Raw genomic sequence first — 27,900 nt, forward strand, 5'->3', positions numbered from 1 at the left:
ATCCGGAACAGGAGGTAACGCACTACACGAGTTGACAACAACTCTGTCACCCAACGATTCTATCTTGTCTACAAACCACGTTTTGTCACGAAAAATCACGCGAACCGGACATGAGGCGAAACTGCACGCGCGCCGATGAAGAACACAAACACGGCCGCGAATATCGACGTCAGACAGAAAATAGTGCTGCAAACTGTTTGCGCGATGATTTGCTCTGAGAAAAAAACGCAAAAAAAGAAAAAATAAGAGAGTATGGGCGAGTGGATCCGCATACGTGAACAGCAGGGATTGTCTGTGCTACAGAGAGAGTTGGAGGTGAGTACAGCATGTTTATATCGGAGATGTAGCATATGTTTGGCTAATGGCAAAAATCGTGTATTTATCCGCGTATTTACCCCGTGACCTCAACCCATGCCTTGCTCTGATTGGCTGTTGCTCATGAAATCAGTGAGGTTGAGTCGTGCCACAGCTCTGGATATCTAGCATGCTAGATATTTTTCTAGGCTCGGCGACGCGTCTGCGAGCGTCTTTGATGCGTTGTTGACTCTTTCATACTAACAGATTGGCGAGCGTTCATCGTCCGCTAATCCCCCGCGATTTGCACGCGATAACACCCTGACCTGTCGGCGAGCTCAACGATTTGCAAATCGGGCTTAAATCGGGCTTAAAATCATGTAGTGTGAACTAGGCTTAAGGTGTTCTGAGTGTGGTTGTTACAGTAGCCAATTGCTAAAGCCTAGTTCACACTACATGATTTTAAAACGTCAGGCTGAACTGTGGGGTTCACACTACATGACATGCTCTCTGTGAATTCAGGAGTGTTCAAGTTGTTGAGCTGTTCACACCACACGACACAACGTGATTGATCCGCAACAGGAGGTAACGCACTACACGAGTTGACAACAACTCTGTCACCCAACGATTCTATCTTGTCTACAAACCACGTTTTGCCACGAAAAATCACGCGATAAAACGAACCGGAAATGAGGCGAACCCGCACGCACGCCGAAGAAGAACACAAACACAGCCGCGAATATGGACGTCAGACAGAAACTAGTGCTGCAAACTGTTTGCGCGATGATTTGCTCTGAGAAAAAAACGCAAAAAAAGAAAAAATAAGAGAGTATGGGCGAGTGGATCCACATACGCGAACAGCAGGGATTGTCTGTGCTACAGAGAGAGTTGGAGGTGAGTACAGCATGTTTATATCGGAGATGTAGCTGCATGTTTATGTTTGGCTGACGGCAAAAATCGTGTATTTACCCGGTGACCTCAACCCATGCCATGCTCTGATTGGCTGTTGCTCATGACATCAGTGAGGTTGAGTCGTGCGACAGCTCTGGATATCTAGCATGCTAGATATTTTTCTAGGCTCGGCGACGCGTCTGCGAGGCGTCTGCGAGCGTCTTTGATGCGTTGTTGGCTCTTTCATACTAACAGATTGGCGAGCATTCATCGCCCGCTAATCTCTCGCGATTTGCACGCGATAACACCCTGACCTGTCGGCGAGCTCAACGATTTGCAAATCGGGCTTAAATCGGGCTTAAAATCATGTAATGTGAACTAGGCTTTAGGTGTTCTGAGTAGTTGCTATGGCATTCCTAGGGCATTGATGGATGCTATAGTAATTTATATCTAAGGTGTTCTGAGTGGTTGCTAAGGTGTTTTTAATTGTTGCTACAGTAATGATTTCGTATGTGTTCTGAGCAGTGTAGGGCATTTCTAGGTGGTTGCCAAGGTGTTCTGAGTTGTTGCTATGTGGTTGCTGAGGGGTTCTGAGTGGTTGTTAGGTCTTTGCTAGGGGGTTGATAAAGTGTTCTGAGTTTGTTCGGTGGTTGCTAAGGTGCTCTGAGAGGTTGTTGGGTCATTGCCAGGGGGTTGATAAGGTGTTCTGAGAGGTTGTTCAGTGGTTGCAGTGGTGCTCTGAGTGGTTGCCAGGGCATTTCTTGGATGCTTAAGTAAGTTAAAAAAGTAATTGTGCACTTTTCCTCAAGCCACTTGGTTTGAGTTATCAAAACCTCCGGAATGCGATTGTGAACAGACCGAGCAGGATATCCCTCCCATCTTCAGAGTCCCACTTCCGCTAACTTGCATGTGGTCTCGCCCCATGCTTGGGACGGCCCTGAGCAATAGTAGCTTAATATTATCCTATGCAGGCCAGGAACCTCTGATTTGCATCCTCCACTGAGCACAGCTCCTGTCCTCCATGTGAAATGTTGTTTCTGGCTCCCAGGCATCTTCTGCAGAGCACGTTGGGTCATATAGAACCCACAGAACTGGGTCAACCTGGCCAGTGTAGCTTTCACATCTGGATCTGTGCTTTTGTCCTCCTGTATTAACACATCAGTCAGGGGTCCCTAAGAGGAGCTTGTACGAAGAGACACTCCTCTAATTCAGTTTAATGAGACTGACCCACATTCAGTCACTCAGAATACCTCCAAAAAGCTTTAGCCTTAATGAGTAATCAAGTGCTTGTTGTTTGCCCCTGTGTATGTTTATGTGCCTCGTTTCCCTCCGAGCATTTCCATTTTATTCTTCATGAATTAATCTGACTATTTTAAGGACCAACAGAAGAGCAGTGCAACACACACACACACACACACACACACACACACACAATTTTCTGATGCTTCCTTTGCTCTGTTTAACATGACTTCAGTAGTCCAGATTCGAGTCCCTCTTGAGGGCCACTTATCTTCCACACTGACCTATTTCTTATAAAAGAGAGGGGTTTTGTTAGTGTAGATTTCAGCCAGTCTATTTCAACATCATTATTAAGATCTGAAAATATATTTGAAAATCGAATTAAATCAGATCAAACCCTCCAAAATCAAAATCAGAATGTCTCTTGAGGTTGTGATAATGTTGTTTGCCCTATAGACCTTGCAGAGCATCCAAGAGAAAATTAAAATGTGTGCTGTTGCTTATATTAGCAATTGGATGTGTTGTTTTTGCCTGGTAGATAATAAATTTGGCCCCCAAAAAGATGAATTAAATTTATAAAAAGTGGCAGTAAAGACATTGATAATGTTATCAATGTAAACCCTATTGCTCAAATTAATTGGTTTGAGTTGGGTAAGCTTTAATTAAACAATTAGTTCAATCCAATGAACTATTATGAGTAGAACATATTTTTTCTTTTGAGTTCACAAAACTGACATGTTTTAAGTAATCTGAAATGTTTCATTGTTTTGAGTTTTATGAACTTGTTTCTTTTAATTTAGACAAACTTAAATGTGTGAATTAGCTTACTCAAAATGTGTAAGGATAACCATCATGGTGATGAGTGGAGCATGAGCTTAGTTTGAGAACAGATAAATGTTAAATGTTCTAAATTGCCGTACTCATTCGGGAATTGCTTTGCTATGCTAATGCTATCAAAGAATTGTGTTAGCAGTTAGCAAGGTAGCATTTATCAAATTAGCTTGTTAAAGCTAAGTTTCCACTACTATAAATATTTTAGTTGAACAGATTACATGTTAAATGTGTGAATTCGCTTACTCAAATATTTCAAGTTAAGAGCAATTAAAATGTAAGAGTACAAAATAAAAATCTGCGAGTTCTGCTTACTTAAACTTTGGATTTCTTAACTTAAAGGTGCAGGGTGTATTTTTTAGCGACATCTAGTGGTTCGGTTGCGAGTTGCACTAAGGGCTCAGCCCACTGCTCACCCCTCCTTTTCGTAAAGCGTAAAGCCTTGTTTAAAATCAAATGACATGATTGTAACAGCGCGCGCGCCTCCGCATCCCCTAGACACCATTTACTACACACAATAGGCTTTTTTTCTCTGATTTATGAAAACTCTTCGCGATCGACTTAAAATGCTTCCAAGACCGACTTGTCGACCGCAATCGATGGGTTGGTGATTCCAGTAACATACTGTTTTACGGTCAATGACAAGAGTACTTATCAGATGTCTCACGAACGTAACCAGCACATTTATCCCGACATAGCAAAGCCATAACACAGCGAGGGAGAAGAACTAAGTTACATGAAACAATCCAACTACATATTTTACACCACTTACAAGGGAAAAGTCACTACTGACGGTGTTTATGGCTAGCTTCTAGCTTTCTGCTGCTTCTCTTTCAAGATAGTGACGAAACGCGCTCTGTAGCGCTGTTTGTTCACTGTCGGCTACGGTAGAAACATGACGTCACAATATGTCGACCTTCATAGAAGGGGGTGCTCGCGGTTATGTAGATCTAAATGTCTCATTCTAAGGTAATAAAAACATTACGGTTTATTAAGTAAGTTCTTTATACACCACTGAAAACATAGTTAAGGATGTCATATTGCATTTCTGTTAATAGATACTCAAAATTATTACACATTGCACCTTTAAAAAAATTTGATGTAAATGATTACCTCAAATTGTTTTAGTTTTGCCAACTTATTTTGGTTTACAGTGTACAAAAGGTTTAGTTTTCCAAATAAATACTCTTCTTTTGAACTGAAGAGTTTGTTTTAACCTTGATAATAATAAGAAATGTTATTAGAATGATTTCTGCAGGATCATATGACACTGAAGCCTGAAAATTCAGCTTTGCAATCCCAGGAATAAATCACATTTTACAAAATATTCAAATATGAAACTGCTATTTGAAATTATAATAGTATTTCACAATTTTACTGTTTATACTGTATTTTTGATCAAATAAATGCAGCCTTGGTAAAAACACAAGCAAATCTTACCAACCCCAAAAATGTTGACCGGTACTAGTACAGTATATGAAATGAATGTGGAGCTGCTCAGATATTTGATTGTCTTTCTAACATTAAACATGAGACTATGTTTATGGATTTTTCCTCAGCAGATATCAGTAGGCCTAAATCTGAAGAGCAAACATTTGCTCTCCATTTCATCTCATTGCCGTCTAGGAGAAACAACTGGGATGTTGAAGAGAACTCAGTTGGGGTGTTTATGTAAGTCAGCGTGTCTGCCCCGGACATCAGATGCTTTCGAGAGCAGTGTGTTACTTGTTAGGACACTGCCTCTGTCTTTAAAGTGCTTTAATCCCAGGCCATAATCCTCTGTCCCCGATCTGATTTGTAACTGGGCAGGTGTGCTCTGTCATGTGTGATCAAAGTCTGATTTTCCTGTGTTCACTGATACAAGGGGATTTGAGTCTGAACTGAAAAATTATTATTTTATCTAGATAAGAGGGTGGACTGAAGAAACTAAAATACCTATATTTTAGATATCTAGAGTCTATATTTTTTTGTCTCCTTCATCCCAATTTACATGCCTCTGGTTGGGGAGATGCTAATTTTGTAACATGTTCTCAGTCGCTGCCCTCAGTAAGGCTCCACACACACACACACACACACACACACACACACACACACACACACACACACACACACACACACACACACGCTGCAGGGCACAGTTGAATGACTCTTGAATGCAGGCACAATGTCAGATATCTCCCTGCGTCTCCCCAGAAGAAGCAGAACTCATGATTTTCGCTGCATAAACTGTTACAATTACTGAGCGCTAGTTGTAATTATGACCTAGATTCAGTATGGTTGTATGAATGACCAGCAGAGGGCGCTGTGAGATGAACACACACACAGGCAGATTCAGACCGTCACACACCACTAGGTATATTTGGAATGGCATAGTACCATACTACTTGTACTACAACTACTACTAGTATGCAATAGAGCACAGTTTGCACAACTGGATGCCTTGTTACTGTTGCAGCAGTTGCATACTGTGTGGAATACTGTATCCCATAATGCAATGCACTTAGATTCCATTAGATTGTCAAACCATCATAAAAAAAAAAATGGATGGAAAATATGCCAAATAACCAAAAAAATCTAAATAACCTTTATTCCTTCCCAGATGATAACTGCACGCTAACGAGGTCATGTAGCATCGATGTAGCATACCACTATTCAAAGACGACAATAGTCTTTCTTCCCTGTTGTGACATATATCAGAGTAAAATGGCTTCGCGAACAAGAAAAAAAGTAATACATTTTTTGATGAATAGAAAGTTTATTCATTTATTTGAAATATCAATCTTTTAGAACATTATAAATGTCATGTATATTTCCAAAATAAGAATTGTATGCCATCTAATTAAGCATGCAAGTTGTTGTTGATAGTGAGATCTTAGTTTGAAATGTTTCATGTTGTTTTTATAGCGCTCAGTATATACTGTACACTGTACAGTATGTAGAAAGCAGTACACTAGTATTTAATTCCAAACGACTGGCACAGTGAAGGACAGAGAGGAGACACAGAATAACCTCTGCAGTTATGAATAGAGCAGAAATTCATCAACCCAAAGCATTCGGCAGACTGCCAGTGCAAATACACACATCCATCCAATCTCATGAGTGTGTGCTTACACTGCTGACACAGAATGTGGTCTGGGGTCAGAGTCAGGGTCGAGGTTAAAGCCAGAGGTCAGGTGACAGATGACCCTCCTGAGGTTTAGCTCCACGGAAAGTTTAGTTCCTGCACCGAGCAAAGAGATGAAATGGTTATGCTGATGAAACCTTTTGATGTTGATTTACTGTAAAGCTGTACATACATACTACATTCATGTGTTTGTTTGCACATTTGTTATGTTGTTATGTTTTGCACTTATTACCTCTATATAAACACACACACACACAGAGAGAGAGAGAGAGAGAGAGAGAGAGAGAGAGAGAGCTACCTCATCCATCTTTTTAATGCCTGACATTGAGCATGTGTGTCTGTGTGAGCGAGAGAGCAGTAGGAGAGGTTAGGGCCGTGTCACTGACAATGACTTTTGTTTTATTCATTAACCGTTAAAGATGAGTTTTATACAAGGTCCACCCCAGACACACACTCATAAATCACTTTGTGTGTGTGTGTGTGTGTGTGTGTGTGTGTGTGTGTGTGTGTGTGTGTGTGTGTGTGTGTGTGTGTGTGTGTGTGTGAGGTGGGGGTACACCTACTTAAAAAAAATGCTAAGAGGGTAAGTGTGTGTGCTTGTGTAATTGATGCCCTCTGTCCTGGTGCATCTGCCAGAGTGTAGCATGTGTCTGAGAGATGCAGCATGATTAATAATTACCACAGCCATTGCTCTAGCTACCACAACTCCTCTCGCTCACACATGCACACATTTAGTTCATTTTACTTCGTTTGTCTACTCTAGACAAAACACAAGTGAAATGTCAGTTTCTTGATATGGTCTCAACCGTTTTTTTTTTGTTTTTTTTTTAAGAAAAAAACAATATCACACTCCTCCAATTAGCACTGCTGTGATTTGGCTCATGATTTTGTGTAATTTTATATATATTTGTATTTTTTTTTTTTTTTAACATATTTTAGCTTTAAAGTGATAGTCCACCAAAAAGTAATAATTAATTTAATCACCCATATGTCATTCCAAACCTGTATGACTTTCTTCTGTGGAACGCAAAAGAAGATATTTTGAAGAAAGTTTCAGCTGTTTTTTTTCCCCATACAATAAAATCCCCCATTGACTGTCATTGTATGGACAAAAAAGTGAACTATCCCTTTAACCTTAGTGTTGGAAAGAATTTTAAGAATACTCATGATATTATACTCATGCAGGTAAAATCCTGTTGTTCTGTTGGGCGTGTTGGGAGAATTTGTTTAAGTGAGGTCAAAGCTTGTCTGTGTGTTTTGAATGGTGTAGAGATGGGGTGGGTGTATTAGACACTTCCCCTTCACCAGATCACTCACACATCTCTGCTTTTATTCATGGTCTTGCTCATTGCTCATATATTCTATAGCGTGTGCGTGTCCGCCTGCAGGGAGGGTGCGCGTCACCCTGATACGGATCAATTGGTGATTTGATTGGCAGGTCCCTAGAGGTATCATTTTCAGATGGGACACCCCACTGATCTACAGAGGGAGAGTCTTTGAAATTGAAATATGCGAATGCAAGACACGTCCATGCTGCCCTGGCTGACATTTTCATGGCTGGTTTTAAATCTCACACTTTCTTACTGTCTTTTTTTCTTGACACAAAAAGGTCTTTATAGGAATCCACTGTCCTGCTCAAAAGACAGACAGGTATCCCGACATAAAACACCACAAAGGTTCAGCAGATATTAGCATATTTATTTGGCCAACAAAGCAACTTTGCAGCATTACAGACACGCCAGTGAGAATTCATCAAGAATGCAGAAGCTCTATGCGTAAAATGTTAGTATTTCCCTCATTAGGAAAGCTCAACAGGGGAGCGAAGGTAGATAGTAATAATGGACATGCGCACACCTACACCTGCTCATTATAAACAAGAGAGAATGACAGATGGAGAAAAAGAAGGGTGCTGCTGCACAGATGATAATGAGGTGTTGTGGGAGGAGAAAGGCATGTTTAAATGTATCATGGTTTCATCCACGACATGTGGGAAAAAATAGAGTGGCCAAAAATGAGAATTTGTGGCCATGATATATACATATATATATACATATAAAAGAAAAAGAAAAAAGAAAATTAATATATATATATATATATATATATATTTTTTTTTTTTGTCTTTATGTCATATGTCGGGCTGCGTAGTTTTCAACTTTGATGATATTATTAAAAAAAATAAGTTTAGCAATCACAGGAATAAATTACATTTTGAAATATAATATAATAAAATAGAAAAATAGATTGTAATAATATTTAACAGAATAATTGACATTGCCAAGATGGCTGCCAGGAGTTTTGTCTGAGAACCTGGCCTCTTAGAATCTAACAAAAATATATTGAATCCTTTCTGGTATTACCAAATTTAGTGGTTAATTGACTCAAGTTGTATTTTATTTAAATTACGTCTCAATATTGGGGACAATATTTCTACTATCCGCTGAGCTTGGGCTGTAGCCCAAGTTGATGGGCTTTTGGGCCTACTAGGATCTTGACAAACAAATCTGTCACCATCAACATTTGCAACTTTCTTCAACTTCCGGTACATCCTGGTAAGACACATTATGCCGCCTAAAAATGCTAAAACATCTCCTTGTGAGGAGGATGCTGTTGTCACAATGAGTGTACTCTCCCAGTTAATGGAGCAGCAGAGAGCGATCTATAAAGATATGTTATTGCAGCAGCAAGATAACTTCAAATGTTTCATTCAGCTGATCATGGATGGAACTAACAAAAGATTGGATGGTGTTATCAGAGATGTACAGGAGCTGAAGACCAGCTTGGAATTTACCCAAACAAAGTTTGAAGAGGAGAAGATGGGATGCACTGAGATTGCGTCAAAGATAAGGGCATTTGAGACAAACATTACTACTTCCAAGCAGGAATTGGATGTAATGTTCAACAAGCTTGATTACATTGAAAACCAGAGCAGGAGAACAAATATTTTAATTGATGGCATTGCTGACGAGAAAGGAGAGAATTGGTGTGAATCAGAGAAAAAGGTGCGAGATATGTTTTCAAAAAACTTGGGCTTAGATGGAATAAATATGGACATTGAGCGTGCCCAGAGACTTGGTCATCTTCAGGAGAGGGGAAGACCAAGGAAAATTGTTGTCAAACTTCTTCGCATTAAAGATAGAGAGCTGATTCTTTCTTCTGCCAAGAAATTAAAGGGCACTAAGATCTACATTAACGAAGATTTCTCTGAAGCTGTGCAACTGAGGAGGAAGGAGTTGTGGCCGAAGGTGAAAGCTGCCAGAGAGAGAGGTGATAAAGCGAGTTTGAAGTATGATAAACTGATTATCACCCCAAGGGATGGACAAAGTCAGTTATTGGCCTAATGAGCTTTAATGCTCAATTTTATATATGTTTGTGTACATGCATGTGTGTCTGTGTGTAGGACTTATATGTATGTAGCCTACTTGATGAAGTTAAAATAACTTAGGGTACAAGATATTCAACTAGATTATAATATAGGACTTTAATTGAAAAAATTTTTTTTTACCTTTAATTAAGATGACCAGAATAAATAAATTGCCTAAAGGTTTAATCCTTGCACATATTAATATATGTAGTCTTAGGAACAAAATTCAAGACCTGTCGTTATTTTTGTAACTGAAAAAAATAGACATACTTATGATTTCTGAAACTCATCTGGATCACTTCATAGACAATTCAGATGTTGATATAGGGGGGTTTTCAATTTATAGAAATGATAGAAACAGGTTTGGAGGAGGTGTGCCCATTTATATACGAGATCATTTCCCTGTTAAACTGAGACATGACTTAATGATTGATGATGTGGAAGTGTTATGGTTACAGGTACATCTTCCACATTTAAAACCTATTATTCTTGGTTGTTGTTATTGGCCACCTAGTGCCAGGATAGAGTATATAAATGGTTTATGTAATATGCTAGATAAGGTGACTGAGGAAAATAGAGAGCTATACTGGTTGGGTGATCTAAATATTGATTGGCTGTCTGATATTTGTCCTTTGAAGAACAAGCTTAAAACCATGACAGACACCTGTGGTTTATCTCATTTAATGGATCAACCAACAAGAATTTCTAGTAACAATACAGGATTTTCAACATCAAAATGTATTGATCATATTTACACTAATAATCCCGATATGTGCTCAATACCCATTTCTGTAACAGTTGGCTTTAGTGATCACAACTGTATTGCTGTCTCCAGGAGAACTAAGCTACCTAGAGCCTGTCCTAAAATTATTATGAAAAGATCTTATAGGGTATTTAATGAGGAGAGTTTTCTAAATGAATTGGATAATATTAAATGGAATTTGATAAGTGACATTGATGATGTTGATGCATCCCTTAATTTATTTATGGATTGTTTTATGATAGTTGTTAACAATCATGCCCCATTGAAGAAATTTACAGTTAAAGCCAAAAGTGCTCCTTGGGTTGATACTGAGTTAAGGAGTTTAATGGCTCAAAGGGAAGAGGCTAAAAAGGTTGCGGTTATTTCTGATTCTCCTAACGACAGAAAATTGTATTGTATTTTAAGGAATGAGGTGACCAAGGTGAACAGAGTGAAAAAGAAAGAATATTTTAAGAAGAGAATTGATGATAGTGGTACAGATAGTAAGAGAATGTGGAAGGTACTCAATGAAATCATGGGGAAAAAATCTACTTGTACTTCTTTTGTTGAAGTGAATGGAGTTTATTTGACTAAGCCAATACAGATTGCAAATTATTTTAATGATTATTTTGTTAATAAGGTTTCTAATTTTAGAGAGACAATGAAATACAATGTTGATTACAACTCAGTTGAGCTAATTGAAAGGTGTATTATGAAAGATAAACTGTGTAGTTTTGAATTTCATCAGGTTAATGTTGTGCAGGTGGAAATGTTGTTGAGATCTTTGACTGTTGGTGGGTCTGTTGGCACAGACAACTTGGATAGTCGGCTGTTGAAGTTATCAGCTGGACATATTTCTAAACCAATCTGTCACATTTTCAACAGATGTTTGATTAGTGGTGTGTGTCCAAAACTTTGGAAGGAGGGTAAGATAATTCCTTTACCCAAAGACACGAAATCAACTTTCTGTGGTCCAAATAGTAGGCCTATTAGCATCTTGCCTATTCTAAGTAAATTATTGGAAAAGATTGTATTTGAGTAAGTGCAAGATTACTTTTCTAACAATGATTTGACTACGATGTTTCAGCATGCTTATAGGTATGGTCATTCCACATGCACTGCAATGACACAAATGTCAGACAGCTGGTTAACATCAATTGATAACTCAATGCTAGTGGGTACACTACTACTAGACTTCAGTGCTGCCTTCGATGTGATTGACCATGAAATTTTGATTTCTAAACTTATTAGTTATGGTTTTACTTTCTCAGCAATCAAGTGGTTTAAGAGCTATTTGTCGGAGAGGTCGCAAAGAGTTTATTTTAATGGTGCATTATCTAGTAGCAAGTCCCTGGATTGTGGTGTTCCTCAAGGAAGTTGCCTCGGACCTTTGTTATTTTCAATTTTTACAAATGATATGCCGTATATACTCAGTAAGGCTACATTGACTATGTTTGCTGATGATTCTACTCTTTATTATGCAGCCCCTACATGTTCAGAGCTTAATCAGGTTCTGTCTAGCGAGATTAGCAAATTGTATAATTGGATCAAAACAAATAAACTGGTTCTAAATATTTCAAAAACTGTGAGTATAATATTCGGTTCTAAGTATAGATTATCTGATAATCCTAAAATTGATATACAAGTAAATGGTCAAAATGTACAGCAAGTAAAAAAGGTGAAGCTTTTGGGACTTTGGCTTGATTCCACATTGTCATGGTCGGATCACATCAACAAAGTTGTTGCTAAAATGGGCAGAGCTGTTGCAGTAATGCGTAAATGTGCACAGTTTTTAAACTTACAGTTGTTTAGTCGTGTTGTTTGTACATTGGTTTTGTGTCATTTGGATTACTGTTCTGTTGTATGGTCTGCTGCATCAAGCAGTCATTTAAAAAAATTACAAGTGGCGCAAAATAAGGCTGCAAGACCGGTTCTCGGTTGTTCTTCGAGAACTGGTGTTGCAGAGATGCATGAACGTCTTGCTTGGCTGGTGGTCAAACATAGACTATCTGTTAATATGTTAGTATATTTTCATAGAATTATTAACACTCGGATTCCTAAGTTTTTTTATGATAATATAATTTATTGTTCAGATATGCATTCACATTACACAAGAGGGGTGAATAGTCGACAGGTTTGTTTACCCCTACCTAAATCTGACTATATGAAGAGGACTGTGTTTTATAGGTCAATTGTATTTTGGAACACTCTTCCAGTTGGGGTTCGTGAAACCAAGGGAAAAACTGGTTTTAAAAAAAGACTTAGACTGTATTTGTTTTCAATATCATAATATTGTCTGGATTGGTTGAGTGAGGTTGTATTATTTGCTATGTTATTCTTTATGTGTATTTATATATGATATATTTGGGAGTAATTGTGATTGTAATTATTGGCTTTTGGATGTATTGTTTGGACCCCAGGAAGACTAGCTGCCGTCTCGGCGTCAGCTAATGGGGATCCTTTTAAATAAACAAATAAACAATATTGCTGTTTTTACTGTATTTTTGGTCAAATAACACAAGTATACAATATGTGATTCATTTTGAGATTGACATCACTTGTCTTAAAGGAATAGACTTCACTTAAAAGTTTAAATTACTCACCCTCAAGTTGTTTCAAACCTGTATGAATTTCTTTCTTCTGCTTCTGAGTTGATGGACCCCATTGACTTCCATAGCATTTTTATTTCCTACAATGGAAGTCAATGGGGTACATTGAACTGTCCGGTTACTGCCATTCTATAAAATATCTTCCTTTGTGTTCAGCAGAAGAACGAAATTCATGCAGGATTGAAACAACTTGAGGGGGAGTAAATGATGACAGAATTTAAATTTTCAAGTAAACTATTCCTTTAAAGTAATGATAACTTGCAGTTCAGTAAGTGAGTCAGATGTTGATCCAGCCAGTTATTCAGTGACGGATTCGTCTGAGTGATTTAAACTTGTAACTTTATAAGTCTTTTGAACGATTAAAAGAACTGACTTGAGTCATTTGTTTGTGAATCAGACAACGCACTGTATGTTATTGAATCACTAAATAATTGACTCATAAGAGTCATTTGTGAGTTAATGGAACCCCATTGGCCAGAAGAATTAAATATACGCTATATAATAGCATTATGGCTATTTCTTTCCTCAGAAAAATGTCATTCCATTCAAATTGAACATGACGAGACAGAGACTTTTAAGAGCTGCAGCCAAAACACACTGATGTCACTGTGCCAAAAATGCACTGAGCTGGAAATTTCACAATTGTCACAATGTTTAGAGTGGGAGCATAGAGTCAACAGTTATCCTGGAATGAAAACCACAAAAACTAATGTTACACTGGCTGTTGAGGACATATATTAATTATAATTACTGGGTGTTATTGTTCAGAAGTTAAGAGTAATGGCAGATGAATTGGCAGCTAACTGAAGTCAAACCGGACATTCAAGCACTGATGTGAAGCAACAGCAGATAAAGGGATAAAAACTGTAATTATGTTTAGAAATATTTCCTTTGAAGTCTATGTGTTGACATCCGATAGTTTATTTGCACGCATCCATACTGAGATCCTCTATCTATCTATCTATCTATCTATCTATCTATCTATCTATCTATCTATCTATCTATCTATCTATCTATCTATCTATCTATCTATCTATCTATCTATCTATCTATCTACAGTATCTATCTATCTATCTATCTATCTATCTACCTATCTATCTATCTATCTATCTATGTATCTACAGTATCTATCTATCTATCTATCTATCTATCTACAGTATCTACAGTATCTATCTATCTATCTATCTATCTATCTATCTATCTATCTATCTATCTATCTATCTATCTATCTATCTATCTATCTATCTACAGTATCTATCTATCTATCTATCTATCTATCTATCTATCTATCTATCTATCTATCTATCTATCTATCTATCTACAGTATCTATCTATCTATCTATCTATCTATCTATCTATCTATCTATCTATCTATCTATCTATCTATCTATCTATCTATCTATCTATCTATCTATCTATCTATCTATCTATCTATCTATCTATCTATCTATCTATCTATCTATCTATCTATCTATCTACCTATCTATCTATCTATCTATCTATGTATCTATCTATCTATCTATCTATCTATCTATCTATCTATCTATCTATCTATCTATCTATCTATCTACAGTATCTATCTATCTATCTATCTATCTATCTATCTATCTATCTATCTATCTATCTATCTATCTACAGTATCTATCTATCTATCTATCTATCTATCTATCTATCTATCTATCTATCTATCTATCTATCTATCTATCTATCTATCTATCTATCTATCTATCTATCTATCTATCTATCTATCTATCTATCTATCTATCTATCTATCTATCTATCTATCTATCTATCTGTCTATCTATCTGTCTATCTGTCTGTCTGTAACAGTGAATTTCCTACAGGGGCTCAGGCTGCAAGGCTGCCGAATGATTAAAGAAACATTGTCAGCAAGATGGTAGAAAACTGTACATTTCTTGTCTATTACCACCCACTGCTACTTATACCAATGACGGAAATAAGCACAGTTACAATAGCTTAATATGTGGGAGAGCGTTGCTATATAGAGTGACAATATTGTATTGCAGTAGGTAGCACTTCAAAGGCAATACCAAATCAATTGTAATTGAAAAGGTTTAATGCCAAAATATGGTTATGGATACACTTAAAATAGTTACACAATAGATGTATAAGATGATGATAACTTATAACATTGTACCCAGCATATATGTAAAATGTTACCTGAGAGAGAGACAAAGAAAAGAGGATGCAACGAGATAGAGAGCCCCAAGAAAGGGACTCTGAGAATCAGAAAGAGCAAGAGCATAAAAAAGAGACAGAACAACAGTTACAATCTTCTTTTATTCCTTCTGTGACCATGTGACTAAAACCCAAATGTGAGACGTTCCAACTGACAAATTAGGTAATTACAACTTCCTTCCCCCATCGTACTAAAGGTGTGACAGTTCATAGACTCCCGAAGTACACACATATTGTCCTACAGGCCTTGATCGCCATCAGCACCTCGATGCGTTTAGGAACTCCAAATGGTCCTTGTGGTAGAAAGAGGTGGTGGAAAACAGTAAAAGCAAATGTATTTGTCCATTTCAGTAAAAGCGAATTACTTTGTTTATTTTCAAATATTTTGGATTATTTTCAATCATACATATCTATCATTCTCTCTGTCATTCTATTTATCATTCTATCTGTTGTTATCATTCTATCTGTTGCAGAAACCTCTCCTCATTACATACCTCATTTTACTTCATTTATAAGTACATGAATTATAATTGTTGTTTCTGTTGTCATTGTCATTATGCAGAAAATTTGCTTCTGTTTGGTGACTCAATGAGATTTTAGGTGATCATTATTTATATTTAATTGTCAGTGTTTTGCTTGGATCTGGCTGTATAGCCGGAGGCACAATTTATGCACACACTTAGGGTGATTATGAACACTGATCCTTTGGTTCACCTCATGCATGAAATTGGTTTATGTGATTCAGAATGTCGCTTAGATGAGTTAAAGATCGGATGAGCACACACACACACACACACACTCCATCTCTCTTCCACACGTCGTGCAGTTATGCAGTCAAGAGTATTGTTTCTGTGAAAGGTGTTTGGTCAGAATGCACTATAAATTGGTAGAGTTAGATTGAGTTTGAGTTTTATTCAGTGTCTTCTATGGTTTTCAGTAATATTATGTGTAAATTACCTATGAAGTATAAATGATGATTGTACAATTTTTTTATTTACATGACCATTTTGCATTTTAATTTCACATTCCACTCTACATTTTTGAGTTTACTTTAAAATCCAAATCCGAAATTCCATTTTTTTTTATTTTTTTTTGTTTACTTTACATTTCATGTTTTTGAATTTACATTTCACTCCACTTCTTTTACATTCGGCTTTACATGATTTTACCTGCCACTTTACATTTATTGTAATTCAGACATTCATTTGACTTTGTATTCTGCTTGCATTTGATTCAATATTCCAATCCACGTTTGACTTTACATTCCATTGTGCATTTTTGAATTTAAATGTGAATTTACACACTCTACTATACACATGAATATACATGTTAAATGTATATTCCACTTCAAATTTGATTTTACATTAGCTTTACATTTTAAACTTAAATTACATGTCATATTTGAATTTACATTCTATTATGAATGCTTTTGAATTTATATTTTGCTATATTCTAGCATATGTATTTACATTCTTTTTAAGCAGCACAGAAGGGAGATGAAAGGACACACACATACATGACACCATTTATGTGGGCATATGTAGCAGTGATCGTAATAGTGTGTGTGTGTGTGTGTGTGTGTGTGTGTGTGTGTGTGTGTGTGTGTGTGTGTGTGTGTGTGTGTGTGTGTGTGTGTGTGTGTGTGTGTGTGTGTGTGTGTGTGTGTGTGTGTGTGTGTGTGTGTGTGTGTGTGTTGTGTGTGTGTGTGTGTGTGTGTGTGTGTGTGTGTGTTGTTCAAGTATTTTACCATGTCCTTTGGGAGTCTCCTGACATGCTCCTGCAGTAACTTTAATGCCTTTTTTTAAAAATAACCCAGACTGTTTAATTTAAGAGGATCCTTGTGAAATTCTGGAGTAGGTGTTGTGTGTGTTGGTGCGTCGTTCTGAATTATGGCTGTTCTCAGTATAAAACTGGGCTGAGTTTACTAGGGCAGAAAATGCTGACTCGTGACTCACCGTACTGCGTCTTTATCAGAGAGATTCACTTACACAGGTTCCCATCGATGGTGTATGTACACTATATGTGTGTGTGTGTGTGTGTGTGTGTGTGTGTGTGTGTGTGTGTGTGAGTGTTTGAGAGAGAGAATCAAAAAGCTCTATATAGGTTAGAGAGCCAATGCTGACTCAGGTTGAAAAGTAGAGCATTGTGGGTAGTAGACACAGTGATACCGTGGTTCTGACATACAGGCAGAATAAGAATAATCAGTAAGAATAAACTATGAATGGAATGAAAGACTGAAGGAGTGTGAGGATTTCGGTTTACACTGCTGCAGTCAAGGTCACCTTGATACACAGAGAGAAACACAGAGAATACAGAGAGCTCTTTATTACACAAACACACACACACACATACAGTGAAGAATACATTTTCAATGCTGTGGTTTGTTGACTGACATCACATAATTGGCCATCACAGAATACTTGATTACAATGTTATTTCTGTGAAGTGGGTGACTTAAAAAGTGCATCATGTTAGAGTAGGTTAAGAGCAATTGAGATGCAAACCACTTAGTGGACTTGTGATTTAGACTCTTGACCTCAAGACTATTTTAGGGGTTAAAGTGGACACACATAGTGCTTAATCCTGTTTTCAAGACATGCAAGCTGAGAGTGAGAGAAAAGGAGCTAAAATCTGATCTGTAATGCATGGCCTGGATATATATATCCGTTATATATTTAATTTATAATGGTAACACTTTAGTTTAGGGTCCAATTCTCACTATTATCTAGTTTCTTGTTAGCATGCATATTACTAAGATAATGGCTGTTTATAAATGCTTATAAAGCACATTCATTTCTTATTCTGCAGGACCATATTCTACATGCCTTAATCCTACACAATCTCTAAACTTAACAACTACCTTACTAACTATTAATAAGCAGCAATTAGGCGTTTATTGAGGCAAAAGTCATAGTAATATAATTTTTGCTAGAATCCTCACAAGTTTTAACTCCATTCTGCCATACTGAAGTTGCTGTCAGTGCAAACACTGAGATCTTTGTTGGCAAAATTGTCTGTGTATGTGTCACAGTGTTGGGTTTGTGTTCCCCAGGTGTCCACTAGAGGTCCTCGTTATCACGGTGTCCTTCACTATTGACTTCATTTCCCAGCATTCTGTCTGTCACTGTCACTCATCAGTTCATTGCACTCAGCTGTTCCCCGTCATCATTGTTCCCAGCTGTTCATTGTTAGTCTTGTTAGATCTGTGTATATATTCCCTATCTGTGTTAGTATGTGTACGGATTCGTTGTTTAATGTCCCCACACTTCCGTTCCTGTTGTTGCTTCTCTCTCATGTTTTGTTGTTTATTCTTGGACTGTCTTTGTTGGAATTTGACCCTTGCCTGGACTGGATGTGAGTACGGATTACCCCTTTTAATAAATACCTGCTATTGGATCTACGCTGTCTGTGTGTGTGTTCGTGACAGAACGAATCCGTCGTCACAAGATCCAGCGGTATGTTTTGCAACATCTCTTCCCCAGCCACCAAGCGGGAGAGAAGGGAGTTGTTTAAGGGGACCCGGTTGGTAAAGTTCCGTGGGACCCGTGGAGGTCGCCGCAGAGGAGGTGAAAGGGAGATGTATCACATCCCGTCTCCACAGTCAGAGACTGTTCACGTCCCGTCTGCCCAGTCAGAGACTGTTCACGTCCCGTCTGCCCAGTCAGAGACTGTTCAAGTCCCGTCTGCCCAGTCAGAGATTCTTCACGGCACGTCTCTCAAGTCAGAGACTGTTAACGTCGCGTCTGCCCAGCGAGAGACTGTTCACGTCACGTCTGCCCAACGAGAGACTGTTCACGTCACGTCTGCCCAGCGAGAGACTGTTCACGTCACGTCTGCCCAGCGAGAGACTGTTCACGTCACGTCTGCCCAGCGAGAGACTATTCACGTCACGTCTGCCCAGCGAGAGACTGTTCACGTCACGTCTGCCCAGCGAGAGATTGTTCACGTCACGTCTGCCCAGCGAGAGACTGTTCACGTCACGTCTGCCCAGCGAGAGACTGTTCACGTTCCGTCCGCCTTCCTGGACCTGGACTATCTGCAGCGTCTGGCTCGGATCCTGGACATGCCCGTGTCTGCTGTTCCAGAGCCGGAACCAGTGTCTGCTGTTCCAGAGCCGGAGCCCGAGGCAGAGCCAATGGCCAATCCAGAGCCGGAGGCAGAGCCAGTGCCCGTTCCAGAGCCGGAGGCAGAGCCATTGCCGGTTCCAGAGCCGGAGGCAGAGCCAATGCCTGTTCCAGAGCCGGAGGCAGAGCCAGTGCTGTCTGCCTTCTTGGATCTGGACTATCTGGAGCGTCTGGTTAGGATCCTGGACATGCCCATGTCTGCTGTTCCAGAGCCGGAGGCAGAGCCCATGCCCGTTCCAGAGCCGGAGGCAGAGCCCATGCCCGTTCCAGAGCCGAAGGCAGAGCCCATGCCCGTTCCAGAGCCGGAGGCAGAGCCCATGCCCGTTCCAGAGCCGGAGGCAGAGCCCATGCCCATTCCAGAGCCGGAGGCAGAGCCCATGCCCGTTCCAGAGCCGGAGGCAGAGCCCATGCCCGTTCCAGAGCCGGAGGCAGAGCCCATGCCCGTTCCAGAGCCGGAGGCAGAGCCCATGCCCGTTCCAGAGCCGGAGGCAGAGCCAATGCCTGTTCCAGAGCCAATGCCTGTTCCAGAGCCAGTGCCTGTTCCAGCGCCTGAGCCAGTGTTTGTTTATGTGTTTGTGTGTGTCCTTGTTACCATTTCTGTTCTAGTGACTGTTCCTGAGCTGGTGTTTGCAGTTCCTGAGCCGGTGGCTGCTGCTCCAGAGGCAGAGCCAGTGCCTGTTCCAGAGCCGGAGACAGAGCCAGTGCCTGTTCCAGAGCCAGTGTCTGTTCCAGAGCCGGAGGCAGAGCCAGTGTCTGTTCCAGAGCCGGAGGCAGAGCCAGTGTCTGTTCCAGAGCCGGAGGCAGAGCCAGTGTCTGTTCCAGAGCCGGAGGCAGAGCCAGTGTCTGTTCCAGAGCCGGAGGCAGAGCCAGTGCCTGTTCCAGAGCTGGAGCCAATGTCTGTTCCAAAGCCAGTTCCTGTTCCAGTGCATGAGCCGGTGTCTGTTGCTGTTCCTGTGCCATGGTCGTCCTCGCCCTGGTCTTTACCGCCCTGGCCGCCCGAGGGGTCTTCACCGCCCTGGCCGCCCGATGGGTCGTCTGCTTCGCCCTGGCCGCCCGATGGGTCGTCTGCTTCGCCCTGGCCGCCCGATGGGTCGTCTGCTTCGCCCTGGCCGCCCGATGGGTCGTCTGCTTCGCCCTGGCCGCCCGATGGGTCGTCTGCTTCGCCCTGGCCGCCCGATGGGTCGTCTGCTTCGCCCTGGCCGCCCGATGGGTCGTCTGCTTTGCCCTGGCCGCCCGATGGGTCGTCTGCTTCGCCCTGGCCGCCCGATGGGTCGTCTGCTTCGCCCTGGCCGCCCGATGGGTCGCCTGCTTCGCCCTGGCCGCCCGATGGGTCGCCTGCTTCGCCCTGGCCGCCCGATGGGTCGCCTGCTTCGCCCTGGCCGCCCGATGGGTCGCCTGCTTCGCCCTGGCCGCCCGATGGACTGTCTGCTTCGCCCTGGCCGCCCGATGGACTGTCTGCTTCGCCCTGGCCGCCCAATGGACTGTCTGCTTCGCCCTGGCCGCCCGATGGACTGTCTGCTTCGTCCTGGCCGCCCGATGGACTGTCTGCATCCGCCCTGGCCCCCGGCTAAACCATCACCCCCTGTTTCTGTTCCCTTTCATGGACCTGGCCCCCCATCCCTCCCCCTGATCCTCCACCATTCCACCTCCCTCCTGAACTCTTGTGTTGTGTGTTTTGTCTTGGAGCGTCTGGTAGCCGCTCCGTAGAGGGGGGGTTATGTCACAGTGTTGGGTTTGTGTTCCCCAGGTGTCCACTAGAGGTCCTCGTTATCACGGTGTCCTTCACTATTGACTTCATTTCCCAGCATTCTGTCTGTCACTGTCACTCATCAGTTCATTGCACTCAGCTGTTCCCCGTCATCATTGTTCCCAGCTGTTCATTGTTAGTCTTGTTAGATCTGTGTATATATTCCCTATCTGTGTTAGTATGTGTACGGATTCGTTGTTTAATGTCCCCACACTTCCGTTCCTGTTGTTGCTTCTCTCTCATGTTTTGTTGTTTATTCTTGGACTGTCTTTGTTGGAATTTGACCCTTGCCTGGACTGGATGTGAGTACGGATTACCCCTTTTAATAAATACCTGCTATTGGATCTACGCTGTCTGTGTGTGTGTTCGTGACAGTATGTGCCAGTGTGAATAATGCCCCACCTAGCTCAATGTAGGAGGACAAACACTAAATAGATGGATAAAATGAATCAAACTGAACTGATATTAGAGCATGTTTTGGCCCTCTTTACTCCTGATGTCAGTGGGCATGTGGTTGTGTGTAAATGTCAGGCTGATAGGATTCTTTGGCTGAACAATGATTATAGTTACTTAGAGTTATGGAATAAACCCCTAATAAAGTCCCTTAGACTTACACTCACTTGTAAGTTTTAGGTAAAAATAAATATAAAAAATAACAACCAATATGTACAGCAGTTCCATAGTGGATTAGGGGAGTGATGTTTGTCAGTTAAGAAAAGCTGGAAAGAGGCTTTAGGTCAGGACTAAAATGGATCACCTAAGTCTTTCTCCTCTCGTGTGTGTGTTAAGCCTAGAAGAGTGTGTGAGAGTGGCTGCAGGTCGTGTTTGCATGTGCACTGAAGAGTTTGGCTGAGAAATTTTGTTTCTTAACCAAAAACGAGACTGAGTTGCGAAGTTAATTTGCTACTGAATGAATGTGGACAGTCAGAACATGGTCAGAGCGCTTTGGATATCTGACAGACGGCTGCGTTTAATCAAAAAATGTGCTCTGGTCTGGTGAGGATCTTGGCTGTGACATTGAACATGAACAGAAGGAAGTTTGAGTCATTCCCAGAGCAGAATGAAATAATTGATGTGACAGTGAAAAAGAGTGTCTTCCTGGACTAAAAACTAAAGTCGACCATGTTCTCATTTATGGTAAGAAAGCATTTTTACACTAGAAAAGTGTGCATACTTGATCATGCCTATGATTAGCATCTATGCAAATGAGATTAAATAAATGATTGTTGGCACGTGGCACAAACTATTTTGAACAGGAGGCACTGGAAATTGTAAAATAAAGTGTAGCATTACAAAAAAAAAAAAAAAACATTACATATTGGAAAGTAAGCACATGATTAAAAATAAGTGTTGCTTGCCCATACATACCATTATGCTGATGTGTTGTGGGTGGATGCCAGAGTTTTGCCCTGCAGTTAAGGTGTGTATGTGGTTTTTGATGCATTGATATACTATAGGGTAAGAGTTTTGTTCTAAACCACATACTTGTACTAAGCATAAGCATTAATGATAGTGACCTCTGTAGAAGATAAGTTGCCTCAGCAGCGTCAACGGTCATAATCAACCAGACTAAATTGTAGGGTCAAGGGGTCAACAAGACTTAAATGTAACAAATTGTCACTTTAAGGTGTGAGTGCATGTGTGAACCTGCCATTTTCACGGAGGTCATAGGTCAACAGTCTTACAAGTCAGTGTGGTGCTTGCATCAGTCTTCATCAGTCTGCATCAGATCATCTTATCTGGTCATTGGTGCAGTTAACACACTGAATATTACCTCCGCCGGTCCTTCAGAGAGAGTTTAATCGACTGCTGGCTGTGTCCCTCATAATGGGATTGTTCTGCAGGCCTTCCGCCATGGTTAAAAATGGGTTGACATGGACATTACCGTTTAAAAGTTTGGGGTCGGTAAGATTTTTCAAATGTTTTTGAAATAAGCCTTTAATGCTCACCAAGGCTGCATTTATTTGATCCAAAATACAGTAAAACAGTAATAACTTAAAATATTATTACAATTTAAAATACGTTTTTTTACTGTAATATATTTTAAAATGTAATTTATTCCCGTGATGACAAAGGTGAATTTTCAGCATCATTACTCCAATGTCTTCAGTGTCATGTGATCTTCAGCCACATGATCCTTCAGATTCTGACATGCTGATTTGTTGCTCAAGAAACATTTCTTATTACTATTATCCATGTTGAAAACGGGTTTTGCTGCTTCATATTTTTGTGGAAACTGTGAGACAGTTATTGGGATTCTTTGATGAATAGAAAGTTCAATAAACAATTCATTTGAAATACAAATCTTTTGTAAATTTTTTTTATATATATATAAACTTTTGATAAATTGAATGTATACTTGATAAATAAAAGTATACATTTATTTAAAGATCTTAACTGACCCCAAACTGACCCTTTATGCTAATGTCCACTACAGCGGCCCTTTGTGGAGAATGAAACGCACTCCGCCGCATTTTGTTTTATTTCTGGCACATTTTGTATCTTCTAAAATTGTGATTATGTAGAGTATCAGTTTTAAGAGTGAACAAGGTTCAATTGTATTCAGATCTAAACATGCCTCAGTGCTGTGAATACTTTTCCATGGTATTTTAAGACATGAGGAAATGTGTTTCTATGGTGTTTAGCTCTATAAAAAGAAGCTCTTTTAAAACGCTAAGACCTCTGATAATTTTTCATTATGCAGAAGATTAGGTTCTGATATAGTGAAGCATACATGAATGCACGAGTTCCATGTTTGATCATTGATTCAGAATATGGCCGCCTCAGCTTCGGGAAGTTTTTTTAGCTTTGCATTTTACAGGATAAGGCCTGTTTGATTAGCCAACAGATGTTAGCATCTGTATGTAAGTGTGTGTCTTCTCTGTCTACACTTTAAACTTGTGACTCAAATGGAGTCATATCCTGCTATTTATAATTACACCCCAGTGTCTCTTTTATCTCGTCATTCTCTCTCCACCTCATATTTATAATTCTAATCGCATTGCATGCGCCGTAAACAGTGGTAAACTCTCGATCGCTTACATAAGTTGGAGAGAATCGGCACATTGCCTTGTTTGAGTCACAGAGACATTCTTGGCCCTTCGTTAATGGGTAACACAAAGCCGCATTGATCAGAAGGTCCGTGTGAATGAGACGGGCATTAGACACAGACACCCTCGCGGGTCCTCCTCATCCTCATGGGTCCCGGTGCACAATGGGATCTACTGTGGGTCCACTGCCTCCAGGAAGAGGCGGACACACTGTTCCACACACACATAGACTGTTGGTCATCCTCAGGAATGAAGTTTTGTCCCTATGTGAAGTGAGCTGGACGGTCTGTTCTTGTCTCAGTGATGTCCTGCGTGTGAAAGTGCTCATGGCTGGAGGAAGACTATGAGCTACTTAGGGGTCATGGGGTTGTCATACGGTGCGGTCTTCCGAGAATTGAGCCAAAGAAGGGGAGGTCTTCATGTGGATGTTCAGAAACGCATACACTAGTTAGAGCTATTTTCTGGATCTGGAGTCCAGTTTGACACAATCTGATCCGGGACGGACCTCTGAGGAGCACAGTCAAGAGACCTTGTGTTTGGTGTGGTCCTCTGTGATCCAGATATCTTTTGGCTGTTATAGAGAACGTTGATTAAAAGAAAGGATTTTGGACATTGCATGTGGATATGTCGACATTCCAATTATGGATGTTCAAATTTTTGGAAACTGGATGTCCATTTTGGCTGTAGTGTGCAAACATTTTATGTAAACAGCCTTGTTTTCTTCGTATTGGAAGTTATCATCAGTTTATGTTGAGTTGGTTGACTGTATAAGCCATCATGACACTGGCAGCAAGACTTGATGACCTGGAAACAACTCTGGAGCACATGCTAATGGACGTGTTTGTAAGTCAAATGAAGTTCTTTTTCTCTTTTTGTTTCTTTCTTTCTCCATTACACTTTTAAAAATAAAGGTTCCAAAAGGGCTTTTCACATTGATGCCGTAGAAGAACCCTTATGGGTTCCTTAAATAACTTTTCTGTTTATAGTGTGAAGAACATTTGAACAATCTGAAAAATCTTTTTACACTATAAAGTGTCTATAACGTTTCATTGATGTAAAAAATTATTTATGGAACCATATATGCCAAATAAGGAAACCTTTATATGCCTTTTGTGTAACAAAAAATGGTAAAAATAAAGTGACAGCTCCATGATATTCTTTGAAGTAATTTGGAAAAACATGTAAATACCATATATGGTCTGTTTCTTTTTTGTTTACTATAGTTTGTATAGTTCTCCCCAAAATGAAAATTATGTGTGTATATATGTATATGTATATATGTGACCCTGGATCACAAAACCCCAAGTAGCACGGGTATATTTGTGGGAATAGCCAACAATACATTATATGGGTCAAAATTATTGATTTTTCTTTTATGCCAAAAATCATTAGGATAATAAGTAAAGATCATGTTCCATGAAGATATTTTGTACATTTCCTTCCGTAAATATATAAAACATTTATTTTTGTGAGTGAATGCAGCACAATCGCGAACATAAATGGACAACTGGCGATTTTCTCAATGTTTCGATTTTTTTGCACCCTCAGATTCCAGATGTTTAAATACTTGTATCCCGGCCAAATATTGTCCTATCCTAACAAATGATACATCAATGAAAAGCTTATTTTTTCAGCATTATTATTATTTATAATCTCAATTTAAAAAAATTGAACTATGTGACCAGGTATGTGGTCCAGGTTCACATATTATTATTCATTCATTTTGTTCCAATCATTTTGACTTTACATTTTCTGTGGAACACAAAAAAATATATATTTTCCAAACAATAAAAAGTCAATGGGGTCCAATGTTATTTTGGACCTTAATTGACTTTTGCTGAATGAACATAAACAATTATTCAAAATATATTTTTTTACGTGTTTCACAGAAGAAAGAAAGTCATACAGGTTTGAAAAGAGCATGCATATCACTAGGAAATTGGCTGTTTATTAGTAATTAGTAATGCCTTTTTCTGCATGACCGTATTACATCACTTAATCCTAGCCAATGCCTAAACTTATCACCTAACATCATAAGTCGTAGTTAACAGCTAGTTTATAGTGAGAATTGGACGCTAATCTAAAGTGAGAATTTTCTTTTTTGGTGAACTATTGCTTAAGGGTTTGAGTTGTTTCTTCCATCTGATCTTGGCTTTTGCTCAAATGTGTGCTTCATCTGTGACTGCAAGGTGATGAAAATGATGATGCTGATGAAAATAGTTTATGCTGAAGTTTCACTTCTGTAAATAATTCAATCATTTGAATTAGTCTGAGTGAGACACCGCAGGCCTGACAGACTTTCGCAGTGCAATCTGGTTGTTTGTGTGTGTGCGACTGTGCATGTGTGCCAGTTAAAGAAAAACTGCTGTAAATTCCATGATAATGATTGCACTGAAACACTAATTTTAGCCTGGTGGACAATAAAACAAGTGGGGAAAAAGTCCATAGACTTACATTAAAAGAGGGACTTGATCTTGTGGGTGGGACACTTTTTGCTTGGTGGGCTAGTAAGCAACCACTCAGAATACATAAAACGCCCTAACATCCAGTTCACCCTATTTTGCACTCTAGTTTAAAATCTAGTTGTCTGTGTGAGTAAGTGAAAGACAACTCATGTTTGAATACAATCAGCATGTCTTTCCTTATATTTCTGTTTAATGACTTTGACAATAATTAGATTTGTGTAGTCTCTGTGAGCTGAAGAGCATATGTCTTTCATCAAGAGCCTGCAGTGCCTTCAGGAAGTCTGAGAACAAAGCTCTGATTATATTTTTACCCTACCGGTTTATAATCCCTTTATTTTAATCTCCTGACGTCAAATATTTCAACAATTCCTCTGATGTTATTTTTGGAAAAGATTAATTTTGTTCCACAAAAAAAAGTTTGATTTCCGTGAACAGTCTGTCACATTAAAAACTGGTTTTGGTGATGTGTGATGTTCTGTCGTCAGATCTTTTAGGAACAAATAATAGAGGTTATTTTCCCAGAGATGTATGCTGTCGGAAGCATTTTATATAAGGGTGTGATGTAATTGGATTTTGAAGTAAATAAGAATTTGAGGTAGATGCTCTTGAGTTTCTACCTTATGATATACACTCCGTTCAAAAGTAGGGGTATTTTCTTCTAACCTAGGCTGCATTTATTTGATCAAAAATAAAGTAAAAACAGCAATTTTGTGAAATATTTTAACCATTTAAAATAACCATTTTCTGTTTTAATATATTTTAAAATATAATTTATTCCCGTGATGCAAAGCTGAATTTTCAGCGTCATTACTCCAGTCTTCAGTCACATGATCCTTCAGAAATCATTCTATGCTGATTTGGTGATGAAAAAACATTTCTTATTTTAATCAGTGTTGAAAACGGTTGTGCTGCTTACATTTTTGTGGAAACATTAATAAATAAATAAAAATCACGATTCTTTGATGTATAGGAAGTTTAGAAGATTAGCATTTTGTAACGTTACAAATGTTTTTCCTTTCCTTGCTTGCATCTGTTAGGGTAATGTTTAGTTCTGTTTAGTTTGATTGTTTTAGTTTGGTTTCCCCTGTTACCATTTGCCAGTGTTCTAGTTCCTTGTTAGTTTCCATAGTTTACTCATCGGTTGTCATGTTTCTAATTAGTTACTCACCTGTTCCCAGTTCCTTTGATTAGTCTCCCTTTGTATTTAAGCCCCTGGTTCCCTTT

The 27,900-nt window shown here is 39.5% G+C and overlaps 1 protein-coding gene across 3 annotated transcripts in view; it reads left to right on the forward strand.

The window, feature by feature from the left end:
• Window positions 1–27,900, forward strand: part of frmd4a (FERM domain containing 4A) — a 183,991-nt gene that overhangs the window by 65,933 nt on the left and 90,158 nt on the right. The window contains exon 1 of one of the 3 annotated variants that reach the window (XM_077193668.1): window positions 24,435–25,054. The exons of 1 other annotated variant lie outside the window; for it this stretch is intronic. In XM_077193668.1, the coding sequence (XP_077049783.1) occupies window positions 24,989–25,054 (66 nt within the window). In that variant the 5' untranslated portion in view covers window positions 24,435–24,988. Of the gene's footprint in view, window positions 1–24,434; window positions 25,055–27,900 lie in introns of those variants that run through there. One more of the 3 variants, XM_077193667.1, reaches the window with a different exon arrangement.

The sequence above is a fragment of the Siphateles boraxobius genome, unplaced genomic scaffold (genome assembly GCF_051911475.1).
Source record: "Siphateles boraxobius isolate OS27281-9 unplaced genomic scaffold, OSU_SipBor_1 31, whole genome shotgun sequence".
Lineage (NCBI taxonomy): Eukaryota > Metazoa > Chordata > Actinopteri > Cypriniformes > Leuciscidae > Siphateles > Siphateles boraxobius.